The sequence below is a fragment of the Gobio gobio genome, assembly GCF_949357685.1.
Source record: "Gobio gobio genome assembly, chromosome: 2".
NCBI classification, from domain to species: domain Eukaryota; kingdom Metazoa; phylum Chordata; class Actinopteri; order Cypriniformes; family Gobionidae; genus Gobio; species Gobio gobio.
The window spans coordinates 54,087,003-54,103,484 of record NC_137098.1 but is presented as its reverse complement, the minus strand read 5'-3'; the positions used below and the strand labels follow the sequence as shown (position 1 = coordinate 54,103,484).

The window sequence follows — 16,482 nt, the reverse complement described above, 5'->3', positions numbered from 1 at the left end:
CACATAGCCCGCGAAGCAACAATGGCAGCCCCCTACGGATGAAGTGTTTATGAAACAAATATACAAATAACGTAAAATAAAAGGTATAACAGCATTTCTTGCCGTCTGCGCTGTTTTTCTCCTCCGTTTCCCTCAAATAAACAAGGAGTAAGCACCTTTGGCGATAGAAATGATTGTAAATGAGCATACACCCCGTACGGTCCACCACGCTTTGTTTACATCAAACTACCACACAATTCCTTGCGCTCAGGCAGTTTGGCGTGACTTTGCCTGGAACACTACAAAGTCGTGAGTCGTGGTTTGAAGTTGTAATTTACGGGCTCAAAAACCTGCCTGGAACGCAGCATTATTATAATGGGTTTATGTGGAGATTGTTTTAAGTTCAATTATATTAAAAGTTGTTAAAATTCAAATGTATAGCTTTCAATTATACTATAATGCTGAAATAAGGCTATAATTAATAGCTAAAATTTAGAAAATAATTATTTCATAGAGACATCAGTAGCGGTTTTGGTATTGGTGATGCCTTCTTTCATAAAAAGATTATTATCTTTATTAATTATTAAACAAATATTTAAAATATAGGCTACTGTATGTTGTTTCTACATCAATTTGGAGATTAAATGTGAAATTATTACAATATAAAAATGTATTAAATACTTACTAAGTGTTAGGTGTGATTAATCACGATTAATTATTGAAAAATTTGATTAATTAGTTAATTTTTTTAAATCGATTAACAGCATTAATTTAAAAGATTACAGAAAGTTTCAAGATAATCTCACATAATTCTGGGCCAGATCCGGATGGTTCCTCTCAATACCGTCGTCCAAGATGGTGACAACCACATTCCGACCCGTGTAGCCTCTCTGCCAGGCCGCAAGGATATTCATTTCTGAACGACAGCGGCTGCTTTTATCACTACAGTGCTGGAAGACAATAAGAAGTCATCAACATCAATGCACCTTCACTTGCAATCAGTTTCAGGCACACGCATTTGACTTTGAAAATAGGAAACATTGGGACATTAGTGACACTCTATCTGCTCTACACAAACACAAGTCTTTATTACTTTAGTAACCTTATGACTCAATCCGTCTGTGAGGAAATATGTCACAGCAAGTGGCCGCATGAACCTGTAAATTAAACGGGACGATTCATGTTTATTCAGCGGCAGAGGTTTGCGTGTCCTTCAGGGTCTCATTTATGATTCTTTTCAACGCAGTCTTTGAGGACACAATCAACAAAGACGTCCCAAGTGTGAAGTCAACATCAGAGGACGGATTGAAAACAGTCTCAGATACCTTTGTGCTGCAATATTAATCATGCGAATGCAAATAAACACAGAATACGCTTTAATAATGTTTGAAAACATCAGTTCTAATGGATTAACCATTAATCATGTAGTGTTTGATACTGATATACGGAGAACAAAAGGATTTGCATTGACACACAAGGTCTGAAGTCCTTCGAAGACACTTTTCGGAAGGAAGGAAAACACTCTTCAATCAGTAATAAAAGAGAAGCTTGTTGAAATAAGAGCAGGAGTAGGCCTACCATGCAAACTAAAACAATTATTACAGAGAGAAGTAGGATAACATTTGTTCACTTTACCAAATAAAATCCCAATTTTGAATTCATAAAAGTTGCGTTCATTTGTGAACAACAGAAGTTTATGATACTTGCATGTTTTGGTCACAGAGCTTATTTTCTGCAATAATCCAAAAGCCAATGGAAAAATCAGCTTTTATCAAAGGAACCAGGGATTATGACTGACTGACTGATGCCAGTGTTAGTGTGACGGTGTTCATTTAATTTCCTCTCAACATCACTAAACCTACGATATGAATTAATTTGTAATTCATAGCATCAAGCTTGTTAGAGAAACAAACTAGAGCACACAAACACTACTTTCACACAGTTCGGTTTTTATGAGGCAAGGGCAGCGGAAGCAGTCCTGCTATAAAACAAATAAAACAACAGGAGCTTCACAAATGAGCCCGTTTAATGAAGCACAAATCAGTGGCCCTTTTCTCCAGGAGTCCCTGGAAATGAGGCAGCGATTCATTTGCTAAATCTCTTCATTAGAAAAAAGGGTCAAAAGGTAAGCATAGCATAGATATGAAATAAAGGACTGAATGTGTGAAATATCTACTAACAATGTACCACATGTTGGACCATTTGGGATCGTTGAAGTGGATAAAGCTCGGGTCACTCCTGGCGTGGCGTTTCACTCGTGACTTCACCACCTGCTGCTGCGCCCATTCAACCTGCAGAAAAAGCCCGGGTTACATCGACTCACATAAAAGACTAAACAGTTTATGCTCACCTTCATGCACATAAACATGTCTGCGAAATGCACAGCCTGTATTTAGTCACGCTCTAGCTTTTCCATTACGTGAGGCTCATGAAGTCATTGCATTTTGAGGAGGAACAAATGGGAATGTAGTACTCCGAAACGTGCTTTCCTAAATCCAGCCTGAAGAAGAAATAATCACACCATCCAAAATACATGCACGTTTTCTCACCTTTTATTATACACATTACTGTCCCTAATATGTGCCAATTTAAGAATTCACTTATTATTATTATATTTGGTTAGTGGAAACATGTTTGAATACTAAATATAAAGGCAACAATGGATTAGAGTGTGCGCTAGTCTAAAAATGACAAAAGGCAAGGACGAAAGTGCTGTTGTGCTTTCCATATCGATTAGAGCAGCACCAAACAAATTCAGATCTATCTAGATCTCTGTATCCTTCCAGTTAAATGTATCATCTGTTGTAAATAAAGGGATGTGGACTTCTAATTAGAAAAGTCACCCAGCCATGCCCGCAGATTTATTTGTCTTGCGGCAATGACTGGATTTGTGGTTCCCCTCAAAAGAACTTAACTTCAGAATCACTAGTGCACTACACTTTCTTGCCTTCATTAAAGAGGTCCAGAGGGAAATGTAATGAAAATCACATATTGCAATAATTATGTATTTCTCTGTTACAGTCCCAATGCTATAAATGCATGGGTTGTGTTGGGTTGGGAATCAAGAACCAGTTCTTATTAAAAATCGGTTCTATGAAATAAATAAATAAATGAACAGAACCAAATGATTTATGACATTTGGTTCTATTAATAATTCTTGAATGTTTAGATCATACTGAACCACTAATGAATCTCCAGCAAGTTGTTTGGAGGCTGAATTGAATGTTATGCGAGAGAAAGGCTGGGTGCAGCAAAAGTACAAAAATAATAAATAGACAACTCATCTTAAATGCAACATTGCAGCACGACAATTGTAGCTGACCCATCGTTGAATCTGGCAATTTATGAACAAATTACTTCTATGAGCCAGTTCTTTTTAATGAAATAGCTATTTCATTGTTCTGACTCACTCAAAGATTCAGTTAAATCAATCAGGCATAACATTATGACCTAATTTTCCTTCCTAATATTGTGTTGGTCCCCATTTTGCTGCCAAAACATCCCTGACCCGTCGAGGCATGGACTCCACTAGACCCCTGAAGGTGTGCTGTGGTATCTGGCACCAAGATGTTAGCAGCAGATCCTTTAAGTCCTGTAAGTTGCGAGGTGGATCGAACTTGTTTGTTCAGAACATCCCACAGATGCTCGATAGGATTGAGATCTGGGGAATTTGGAGGCCAAGTCATCCCCTCAAACTCGTTATGCTCCTCAAACCATTCCTGAAGCATTTTTGCTTTGTGGCAGGGTGCATTATCCTGCATTTCTGATGCTCACGTGCCCACTTTTGGCACTTTCGGAGATGGACGGGTCAGCATGGGCACCCTGACTGGTCTGCGGCTATGCAGCCCCATATGCAACAAACTGTGATGAACTGTATATACCGACACCTTTCCATAAGAACCAGCATTAACTTCTTGAGAAATTTGAGCTACAGTAGCTCGTCTGTTTGATCGGACCACACTGCACAGCCTTCGCTCCCCACGTGCATCAATGAGCCTTGGCCGCCCGTGACCCTGTCGCCGGTTCACCACTGTTCCTTCCTTGGACCACTTTCGATAGATACTGACCACTGCAGACCGGGAACATAATGTTATGCCTGATCGGTGTATATAGTTAGTAGTACATATAGCAGGCCTATAAAGAGCTATACACATAAAAAAAAATAGGTGGTCTCTTAATAAATATGAGGTCATAAAAACTGCATGTATTAGAGTTTAAAATTGTTAAGATGAAGTATAGCATGTCACACCGTTGTGGCAGTAAATCAGCAACTCATGTACTAAGTAACAAGAAAATAAAATATGCAGTTCACTTGATTTGTAGTATGTTCTGTAGCATACACCACATTGTAAACTGGATCGTTCAATTGGATGATTGGAAGCCGATACAATACTAATAAACACCTGTGAATGCATCATTCTACATTAATACACCAAGTTGCACTTTATAATATGATCTTTGGACTGTATTACTTGACAATTTTTTTTTATTATTGATACAGTAACAACACCAATACCATTCAAAAGTTTGGGGTCAGTACGTTTTTTTAAAAGTTTTTGAAAGCCTCATATGCTCACCAAGGCTGCATTTATTTGATAAAAAATACAATAAAAACAGTAATATTGTAAAATATTATTATAATTTAAAATAAATGTTTTCTATTTGAATATATTTTAAAATGTACTTCATTCCTGTGATGTCAAAGTTGCATTTTCAGCATCCTTACTCCAGTCTTCAGTGTCACATGATCCTTCAGAAATTATACTAATATGCTGATTTGCTGCTCATTTTTGTGGAAATGTGATACATTTTTAAAAATAACAGCATTTATTTAAAAACTAACAAAATCTTTAGTAATATATAAATGTCTTTATGATCACTTTTGATCAATTTAATGCATCCGTGCTAAATAAAATTATTAATTTCTTTTTAAAAATTAATTATTGAACAATGGTGTGCAACAGCAAAAACAGCAGATTGAACACTGCATGTCAGATGTGAAAGATTACATTTTCAGTGTCCTTTTATGAGGAGCACAACACATCTATTGGAATAGCTGTTTTTCCCCGTTCTTTTCAGCTTGACAGCTCTTTGCTTGCGGTAACAAAACATTTTGCGCCGCCTCGCATGGCCTCTGCCTGTGGCATGACACTGATGAAATGGGTTATTGGGCATTTGCCACGCCGCACCATTTGTACACATGGCCCGGGGCAGGATATGATCAGAGGGCCTCCATCAGATGCCCTCCAACAGACCTGGACTGTTTTATTACTCCCGAGATGCCGGCTGTCGGGAGGAGATAATCTTAGCAGGGGAAGGCTGGCTTCCAAATCCTGGAAACAGCTTGACTTTGAATGCCTGGCTGCTCTGTCAAATGAAGTCTTGGACAAACACGGCTGCTCGTCATATTAATGCGTCCGGGACCAAAGTGATTTAATGTGTAAGTCGGAGGACTGAACATCGGAGCATAGGAACCATCTGAAAGTAGGGGGGACACAAACGTAGCAGAACTTAACAGCTTGGCTCATGAATATTCATTATGTAGTCATAATTAATATTCAACAGTAGTCCCGGTACTCCTACCTGATTTGCTGAGAAGCAAACAATGGTAAATAGGCACTGGGTGTAGTAGGATTATAGCTCTCCGACAACTGTTTCGAAGAGGCTTTTGCTTGATCTTAAAATAGTTTAAAAAAAAATCTATTTGTACTGTCACCAAGCAAAACAAAAGATCCTAAAACATAATTATTTCCAATGCAATGTATTTGACAAAATTAAGTTTTGGGAAGTAAGTAAAACTCAAAAAAAATCCAGCAAAAAAGAAAATAAAGATTTTAGAGTAAACATTAAATTGTGAATAAACAGTTTACATAACAGTATATATTTTTTATTAAATCTTTTTTCCCATAAAGTTTCAGTTATAGTTTTACAGTCATTGTACACAGTGGAGGGAGGAGGGTCCATCTGTGCTATTGTTTAATTATGCAATATTGAGTGCTTTTGCAACCCCAGGCTGAAAGTCACCCTGTTCAGTGTCGAAACAGAATAAGACCACAAAAATGACACTGTAACGAGAAAAATGATTCCGTAACCAACCAAAATTAAAAATAGGGTCTCTCTGAGAATAGATTAACTGAATTTCAACCAATGTAAAAAATTTGGATGAGTATTCAAGTCATTTAAACCATTAGTTTTAGTCTGTGTTTCATCCCTTATGGCACAGCGGACACATTGCTCCTTCTGGCTATGATGACACATACTAACATAAAATAATAATATCAATGTTGAGGTTAATATGTTTTTCAAATTCACAACAACAGCATACTGCAGGACATATGGACAATGAAATGTGCTATGAATGCATCACTGCTGCCATATTTAGCAGTAAATTTTAACTACCATCCCACCGGCGTTATGATTCATCAGCACAAACTCCGTCCACTTTGGTGTTAGATGGCCTGGACAGGGCCAATTTTGAGAAGTTTATTGTGTAAAATATTAGAAATATATTCAATAGTTTTGTGTGAGGCCATTTAGATCAACTAAATGAGAATTGTCATGAAGACAGCAGCTGTAAACTCTCAGTCTCATTTTAAGTTTTATTTTAGATAACCATTTAAAAGTTTGGGGTCAGTAAGATTTTATGTCTTTGAAAGAAGATTATTGTGCTCACCAAGGCTGCATTTATTTGATCAAAATACTGTAAGAATAGTTATGTTGTGAAATATTATTACAATTTGATCAAATGATCCATTTTAATATTTTTGAAAACATCATTTATTCCTGTGATGTCAAAGCTGAATTTTCATTATTTTGAATATGCAAGTAAACTTTTGAACAGTAGCGTAAACATTTTTCACTTAGCAATAGCTTTCATAAACTTGCAAGCATTTTAAGTGCCATTCTTGTTGTCATCAGTGGAGTGTTTGGTGAGGGTGGCCACAGGAGGGAAGGCTTACCTTTGGGTCCATGTGAATGAAGCTGTGAGCGCCCCTAGTGGAAAAGGTGGATCTGCGTACCACCCTGCTGTGATGGAAATGGTAATGGTGATCCAGTCCTCCGATCTAAAGAACAAAAAAAACATGAAAACCAGCAAGGGAAATGACAGTCACACATTTGAGAAAGGCATGAAATGAACTTTTATTAGACAGCTTTGGAGGACACAGATATTTTGGAGTCCATCTTGGCAGGGACTTGCTAACACAAAAGGACCAATAACAACACATACAGCAGACTCCAGTATAAAAAGTGCTTGCACATAGATTGCTATTCCAGCCTCACAACAAGCCAAAGAGAATGGACATATGGCACACAGTGGGTGTTGCAATGGAAGGCAAAAATCTAGTTGGCACATGCCTTCTCCCCCCAGCACATCTTTCAGACACTGGCACTTCTGAGACAAATGGTAAAGGAATACTTCAGTATTTACTCACTCTCAAGTTTTTCCAAACCTGTATGCATTGTTGTTGTTTTTTCAATGAGAGTAATTTTCCATTATTCAATAGCTTTGCACAGGGAACAGACAAAAATGTAATCATTTAAATTTCATAAATAATAACATAATTCTCCTTCCTATATATTTAAAGGGATAGTTCACCCAAAAATGAAAACTCTGTCATGAAGAGTTAGAGCAACCAAGCAGAGAGCAACCATTGACTACCATAGTAGGGGGAAAAAATACTATGGTAGTCAATGGTTGCTCTATCTGCTTGGTTACAAACATTCTTCCAAATATCATCTTTTGTGTTCAGCAGAACAAAGAAACTCATACAGGTTTGGAACAACTTGAGGGTGAGTAAATGTTCAATGTTCAATGTTTTTGGGTGAACTATCCCTTTAAACTGTCACATCATTTGCCTACGATATACACAAGTAGCCTACCAATGGCATTTGTGTACATGACATCGTACTTGGAATGATGCAGGTGTCATTTTTTAACTAGAATTTTAGAACTCTGGTGGAACATTTCACTGGATAAAGAGAGAATAAGCTGTATGTTGTATGTACTAACCTACTTTAACACCTACTTTATGGTGTTTTTGTGCAGCTGATTGTATGTAAAATAGATGAATAAAGATTATTAAAAAAAAAATTGTCTATCATGAAAGAAAAAAAGTCTGAATTTTCGGGTTTTATTTTGTAGAAACCATGGAAACACCAAAGACACTTTAATATATGATGTGTTTTATAATACAGGTGAGCAACTGTTTGGAGACATTCATCGACAGAAAACGAATCATTGTTATACAGCTCAACACAGTTAGTCTTATTTTTTAAATCTGATTTTCTTGATTTATCGCTAGTACCATGTTTTACCATGCCTAGTATCGATCTAGCTTACTGCAGTATGAACAAGTGTCTTATAGAGTAGCATTATAACATTTTCAACACACTCAAATGTGTGTATTGTAATATATGATAAAACAGTGCTGCGTTACCCCACATACGCATGAGCGGAAGAAGCGGAAGCGCTCGTTTGCGGCATAATAAAAGCTCTGCGAAATCAAGGGTCATCAAACTACGCCTTTGTTTTGAATAAGCGACCTCTAGCATCAAAAAATTACATATTGGTGTCTTTAAAGGGTACATAACACACATAGTTTCTGACAATCTCATGTTAATTTTGAGTACCTTTAAAGTAGCATTGCATCCTTCATATCGCCAAAGAGATTTTAGTTTTATCTTATATCGGCAGTTTCACTCACCGCCTGCGATTTTGACTTATGACCGGGAACAAACAAACACACTTGCAGAACTCTGTAGCTGCTCCGGAATATCAAACTGCATTCACTGTTTCCTTAAAGGTGAACTATGTAAGATTTTTGCAGTAAAATATCCAAAAACCACTAGGCCAGAGTTATATATTTTGTTCAGTTGAGTACTTAGAATATCCCAAATGTTTCCAACTATTTGTAAATCGTGAGAAATTGCTATTTTAACCAAGGAACCGGGACGTGTGAGCTATGCGTTTGAGGGAGTCGCCTGTCGATTGCGTCATATCTGCGTCACCCTCGGTTTCCGGTTTTATTTAGCAGAAACGCTTTACTCTCACTGCAGTGTGAACAAGTGTCATAGCAGCCGCCGAGCCAACGTCATAACTTCCTTTTCAACACACTCAGATATATCTAATACGATAAACAGAGTTGCGTTACCTCATACTCATGACTGGAAAAGAGGAAGTGGCGCCGGCGACTGTCATAATAAAAGTCCCGCCGGCGACTATGCCATAATAACAGTCCCGCTCTTCAATCGCTCCTGCGGCCTTGCTCAGCTCGACAACACTCGGTCCTGCTCTGCTTCATACTACAGTAATGTTAATAATCGCATCCATGAACATGATTTCTGCCCGAGTCCTAACCTGACTCTTTTCCACCGGCTGTGAGGTGAAGACCACATGTCCCAAGATTCTGCGCTCAAACGTGGCGTCATCAAACTACCCCTTTGTTTTGAACAGGCGACCTCTAGTGGACGGAAAAATTACATAGTGTAGCTTTAAAGGTCCCATGGCATGAAATTTTCATTTTATGAGGTTTTTCAACATTAATATGAGTTCCCCTAGCCTGAATATTGTCCCCAAGTGGATAGAAATGTTGATCTGTGTAAAACCAAGTTCTGGCTGTCTTTCTCTGCCTTTGAGAAAATGACAGGCCAGACTAGCCAATCCTGAAGTCTCCTGTTTTGACGTCAAAACAGGAACGGTTACCTCCCTTTCCTCCACCCAGAGAATCTGGCACGCCCATGCAAGCGCTATATTTGTCCTCGAGAGATCATGGCTTGTGAACGAGTGAATGCTGGCAGTTTCTCAGTGTTTGGATGTACAAATGAAAACAGAAGTCTTTTTTTCAGTTCCTTCTGATCTGTGATGTGTAGGTATGTGTAGGTAATTATTTATTATTCGTGCACACGCTGTGGCTTCTCTCTCTCCCGACACAGAACGGTATTTTCGTGTTTTCTATCTTGCGAGTCAGTGTTTTTGTACGTCCTCGTCGCGTCTATCTGTTCTAAAATATGCATACAGTCATGAGTTTCTGCTCAACATCAGCAGAGTCACATCTTTAGAGATAAACCTCACACACGCCGAGGCTCGGGCTGCACTGACCGGTCGGCCTTCAACATCCCCGACCCCCAGTACTGCATCTGGCCCACAGCGGAGGCACCAAACGCGGCGTGAGATTAAGCAGAAGGGGGGTAAGCGTGAGGGTATCCAGGCTAGGCTAGCCAGCTATCCCCACAATAAACTGGATTACATTCGATTACTGCTGCGCTGTGTACTCAATGCGCGTCACTGACGCTTTTCATATGATTGGAACATATCTAAAAATAATGCTATAATCAACATTTACTCGTAACTCGTTCATCTCGACAGCTGTAATGGTACATTACATGTTACAAAGTTGGTAGAATAATGATTAAGAGACGGACTCGGCGTGACTGGGACTCTCAGATACAAACACAATAAACTCGCGCTGACAGACAGCGCTCTCACAACTCAGTAGTTACTATAAATAACTTTGTTAGCAATCGCTCCGGTGAACCGAATCAGTTCACCAAATCGGACTGAATCGTTCTAAAGGGTTCGCGTCTCGAGTCAGCGCTGATCCATAATTTACTAAAGTTACTAACTTTCTGACATGAGTGACAGTCCCTCCGACTAGAAATAAAGAATAACCTGAAGTATATTCTAACTACAACAGTTCACTGAACTGAGACATGATGAGAACTGATGTGAAGTGAACTCAGGTCCATCCGTCTCTGGCAGAAGCTTTTGCCTCGTAGACCTCGTTAAACCACGCCCCCTCTGCTCATTTCAAATGCAAAGATGTCAGTCAATTACAACAGTGGGCGTTTTTACTGAAGTCTCACAGCAGACACGCCCCTTGAAACAGGGCATTCAGCCAGAGGACAAACATCAGTATTGAAAAAATGCCTTTTATTTCTAAATGATGACATTTTATGATGTAAAAATCATACTAACAATATAAGTACACCTCAGGAAACATTATAAAATAATAGAAAAATGCCATGCCATGGGACCTTTAACGCTGGGTTATTTGGGAAGCTGAACAAGTTTATCTTTCCCTCACAACCAGAAACACACTTCTTTAGTGACATTGTTGACTTCGTGGTCAAAAAACAAAATGACAGCGCTGCCGACGACTTCCGTAACTTGAACAAAGCTTGTTGATGGGCATATTCTTGCTCTCGCTCTGGTTGATGTGCGCACGTGCTCATCCGGGAGAAGTGCCCATACAAGGAATTCCGCCCTTTATGATGTCATGCAGGGCCATATTCGAAAAAAACTTTCCAATCGTTCGAATCCTGAAGGAGTGTATTTGGCACAGAAATACTTGCAACATGCAACAAGTTTTTTTTTTAATTTGGCCATGTTTAGCATGAGAATCCAACTTTAACAGTGTAAATAAGTCAGAATCCATGAAATAGCATTAGACCCTCCCTTTAACAATTTCAAAACAACAATAATAATAATTTGCACAGTTTGATGTGATATGAGCTAAGCGATCGTTAGATTTAATCCGCAAAATTCTGGTCATACTTCCGAGTCTCAGAATCCGTGATTCCAAAGTACAGTATCCACACTGGTGCATTGACTGACAGCCACACATACTCCTCAAAAGTCTAAACATTAGATTTATCCACACTGAGGAGCCGTGCTGATGCACAACCCACGTAAAGATGATAATTCTGCAAATAACTGCAATTGCAGGTTTCAAACACAGATGGCGACAAAGAGGCAAAACATACTACTTCTAACTACTTTGATTTGTCTGCAATGCAAATGTTATTCTTGTAAATAAGTTGGATTTTTTTTGTAACAACTGAGAGGGTGTAATATTAAATATGCCTTTGCTAAAAATGTGGGGAAGAATCCGTTCACATGTGTTTGTCTGTAAATAATCTCCATGTTTCTTTGTTCACTATTGATTCTCCTTGCCGTCAGGACACACTGAGCAGAATTGGAATGTATGTAAATGCATTATGTGACAATGAGGACTTAAAATAACCTTGAAAGACAAGTTTGTCTGTGTTTTTAACAAAGTAATGAAAGAGATCTGCCACTGTGATGAGGCACTGAGCAACCAATCCTATCAAATCTAAGATTCACAGACCTCAGAGGAGAACATCTTGAAGCCTTGAGATAAGCAACCTCACAGAGACTAAATTCAAGGCTATTAGCTTAGACAGTGTTAATTTAAACAGACTCCACCTCCAGATGTCCTAAGGCACTTGAGTGCAAGAGAGAGGTGCATTTCATACCATGCGGTCGACTTGAGAAACAAGAGTTGAATAACGTGTTCAAACAATCCACAGTATGATTTCTCAAGTTCTTGCAATGTAAACATGATTAGGAAGAGTTTATTTAAAGATAGAGGGGTAATTCTGTACATAATGCAAGAATGCACATTGAGCAAGTAAAACCCAGAGACTCTTGTCGCGTTTGGAAATCCTAGTGGCTTTTTGATACTTGAAATTGTTAAAGGTGTAATACCACATATAAAATTATCCCACAACCTGAAGAATACCAGTGAAATTTAAGCTTTGAGATATCACACGTGACACCTAGACTATTAAACCACAACAATAACAAAAGTTGTAGTTTTACAGAAAGGAAGAGTGGGTGGTCTAATTCAATGGCTAATGATAACGTGATCCAGATTAATCAGAAGTGGGAATACTTCAATTGAAATTTTCCACTTCCAATTCTTATTGATTGGCTGATCAATTTGATCCCACAAAACATGTAAATTAATAGGAGGAAAGGGGAAAATTTCGTACACGTTAGCAAAAACGAATGTATGACTTGGTCACAGATTGGGTTCACAGAGGTGAAAAAAGCTACAAATGCAAGTAAGGATATAATTATCCATAGTTAAGATAGAAACATGAACAAGCTTATGAACTGAAACCAAAGGCTGTACGTTCTATCAAACTCTACAGTATTTCGGTGCAAATTCCTGCTTCACCTGTCTCATTTCTACCAAGTGACACATGGACAATTAGCTTGATCTCCTAGTGCTTTATTACACATGACTGAAACTATCTAGTTAGTTATATACAGGATCACTTCCACAATTAACGTTTGATATTTGTGGTAGCTACTGGCTGCCACACCAATCAAAAAACCATCAAAATACAAAAGTACCTACACTTTAATTTTCCTATTCAGCCAATGTCATCATTATAATTGACATGTTGGATGCAATTTATGGTAATATTAATACATTTCAATGTTTAATTAAGTTTAGCTTTTGTACTATTTTGTTGTGTTGGGTCCCTTCTTGACATTTTATTAAAACGCAGCACACTTAACCCTGAGACATTTAAAAATTAGATCCTAGGTTATCTTGTTCAATGTTTCTTACGGTCCACACCGAGTTAAGAAATCCTGCATATTAAGATTTCGAGATTTCTAGGGTTATCAAAATTGTTTAGGCGACAGCAGTCGACCTGAATTGATATCTGCTAAAAACCAAAAGGGAAAAATCGTCTCTTTATCACTCGAATAAGCAAGTTTCTGCCACTAATACATATTTAATTAGAAACGCGTCAAAGTAGTTGATGATTGGTTGACTGTTGCTAAACAGCTCGCAGTAAAATTCTAGCACTGCGTTGTTTACATTTGGACACGACCATTTCTTTTGCTGCCAACCAGTTTTAGAATTACAACTGTGAATCGCTGCGTGCAGGCTAAAAATACCTAAACGTAGAATGACAGCCCTGAGCAAAGCGTTTCAGTGCGTAATTTATGCATGACCTAACTTGTTAGTTTTTGATAATGCTCACATACCAATGATGCTGTATTCTCGTGGACTTTAAACTGATTTAAATTAGTTCCTCGTCATATATGCACAAGGGGGGAAAATAAAAAAATATCCTTACCTGACCCAAATTAGTGAAGCCATATTTTGAGGCGAGTGTATCAGCGTCTACTGGTCCTCCAGGGATCCGAACAGCCCAGTGATTGGTGTAAAGGCGAGAAAGCGACGCTTCCCAAAGCCAAAAAGTTGACAAAACAAAACCAAGCAACAAACGCATATTTGCTCGTCGATAGTCCAGCCTGGTAACTTTGCGGTAAATGATTCACGCACAATTGATCACCTCCACACTCACCAAAACACGAGCATCAAACATTCAGTCCTGGCACGCGATACATCCAAAACCTCCTCGAGTTACTCCTGCATTATTTTCTCCCATTCAAAACACCGCATCCCTTCCTATCTCTTCATTTTGTGAGCTCAAGTTCAATAAACCTGAAATATTGGTCCTGTTTCACGACAGATGGCACACCAGCCAATATAAGTGTTGTCCTGTAAGCCTATGGCAGAATGAGTGCGCTCTACTATTGAGGTTAGCAGCACGAGCTTATGGCTAGTGCTTTGCATGCGCAAGTGTGTCAGATAGACGCCAATAAAAGGCGTTTTTATCCAGATAAGTGGAAGTAACTGAGATGTGCAGATTCACAGCTCACGGTTTATTCACTTTTGAACGAGGCTGGTGACGATCCCTAATGATGACTGACTAAAAGTACAAGCCTATTTCTAACTGGTGAGTCTCAGCTCATGACACCTGTCAAGACCGTGTCTGCCTCATGTTCCAACCGAAATTGAAAATAATTTTTTTGTAAGGGACATTTCAATGTCTTCATTCAATTCTCATCACTGATGATACATGATAAAAATATATTTATATTATGAAGTATTTCAACAGTTTTATCCTATGTCTCTGCATGTGACAGTCATAAAAGGAAATGGAAAAAAATGAAATGATAATTGCAGTCAGTCACTGCAATCACACTGAGAGCGTTTGAAAAGACAGGAGGAATGCTCTGCAACCAGATTGATTTAGAATTACAGTGAACGTCCAAAAAAGACCACATTAAAAATATGGGGTTTCTTTCATGTAGACCTGAGTGAGAATACAAGTTTTGTTTGTCAGCTGTCAGCTCGAGTGCTGCTGTAATGAAAGCAAAATAACTTGAACCAAACCCTGTAAATAGCCTACTATACGTCAAAAGCAACAGAAGCATTTTCACTGGTGTTCTCAGACTTTTTTTTTATCCCACTGTAAATTATTTACATGATGGCTGTAGTTTTAAAAGGTTTGTTCACCCGAAAATTAACAAAATTTCTGTCATTAATTACTCACCCTCATGTCGTTCCAAACCTTTTAAGACCTTCGTTCATTCGTGCTTTCTGACCCCATAGACATCAGCAACACAACAACCACTTTCAAGGCCCCGAAAGTTAGTAAAGAGATCGTTAAAATAGTCCATATGACTCCAGTGGTTCAACTGCGACGAGAATACTTTTTGTGTGCAAAAAATAACAACTTTATTCAACAATTTCTTCTTGCCTGTGTCCGACTCTTACGCCGTTGACGTATTGTAAACAGTGCAGCACTACCGAGTTCTACGGCAGAATGGCTGCTCACCATTGGCTAGCTCCTGTGTCAGCATCACGCGCATGCGTCGAACTTCGTCAGCCAATGGTAAGTCAGCGTTCTGATGCAGCGCTTCGAAATCGCTGCACTGTATTTACTACATCATCAGCGTAGGAGACTGGCACAGACTAGAAGAGATTGTTGAATAAAGTTGTTATTTTTGTTTTGTTTGCACACAAAAAGTATTCTCGCCGCTCCATAACATTAACGCTGAACCACTGCAGTCACATGGACTATTTAACGATCTCTTAAAGTGGTCGTTGTGTTGCTGTCTATGTGGGGTCAGAAAACTCTCGGATTTCATCAAAAATATCTTAATTTGTGTTCCGAAGACGAACGAAGGTCTTATGGGTTTGGAACGACATGAGGGTGAGTAATTAATGACAGAATTTTCATTTTTGGGTGAATTAACCCTTTAATATACAGGTCTGTCTATGTTACGTCCTTCTTTGTTTTATTTGGTTTATTAACTCAAGCTGCACAACAGCACTGATTCAAAGTGAATTCACAGCTAAGTTCTGTTTCAAAAATGGTGATATCATTTCTTTTTTTCAACTTTTTTTTTCTACTATCTCTACCATCTGTGACTTCCCTGCAGAGTTAGAAGGGGGGGAAAAAAGGCCAGACGCTCTGTTTTCCACTTGTAAATTATCAGGATATCTCTGTTTATGAAAATCAACACCATCTAGTCTAAATGTAGACACCATTCCCCAGATTCACTGTCAACACAGCTGAATTTTTTTACATTTCACCAAACATGGAGAGGCGTTATTAACGTTCAGTGGCATGGCATCTTATGCACAGAAGCCATTGGCACATATAGTGGCACATTCGGTTGTCATTGTCGTGTGTCAGTGGATGGTGGCATGTGACACTAAAACTCATGACATGTGCCGATGGATTGCATTATATGCCACTGACATTGTTGCAGAGCATGTCACTGTGTTGTGGCACCTCCAATAACCTGGAGACACATGCCACTGTCTGCCGGAGCATTATGCAGGTGGTGTGACATATGCAGAACGACATTTAATAAATAATATG

General features: G+C 38.6%; 1 protein-coding gene across 2 annotated transcripts in view; it reads right to left on the bottom strand.

The window, feature by feature from the left end:
* The window catches only part of pcsk6 (proprotein convertase subtilisin/kexin type 6), a 102,617-nt gene extending 88,223 nt beyond the window's left edge, over nt 1-14,394 (bottom strand). For both annotated transcript variants that reach the window (XR_013818492.1, XM_079843557.1), the window contains exons 1-4: nt 13,879-14,394; nt 6,939-7,043; nt 2,160-2,270; nt 786-929 (exon numbers count right to left, since the gene is read on the bottom strand). Coding sequence is in view for 1 of the 2 variants with exons in the window: in XM_079843557.1 (XP_079699683.1) it covers nt 786-929; nt 2,160-2,270; nt 6,939-7,043; nt 13,879-14,034 (516 nt within the window). In the remaining variant the exon portion in view is untranslated. The remainder of the gene's footprint in view (nt 1-785; nt 930-2,159; nt 2,271-6,938; nt 7,044-13,878) is intronic.
* Nucleotides 14,395-16,482: the final 2,088 nt, after the last annotated feature.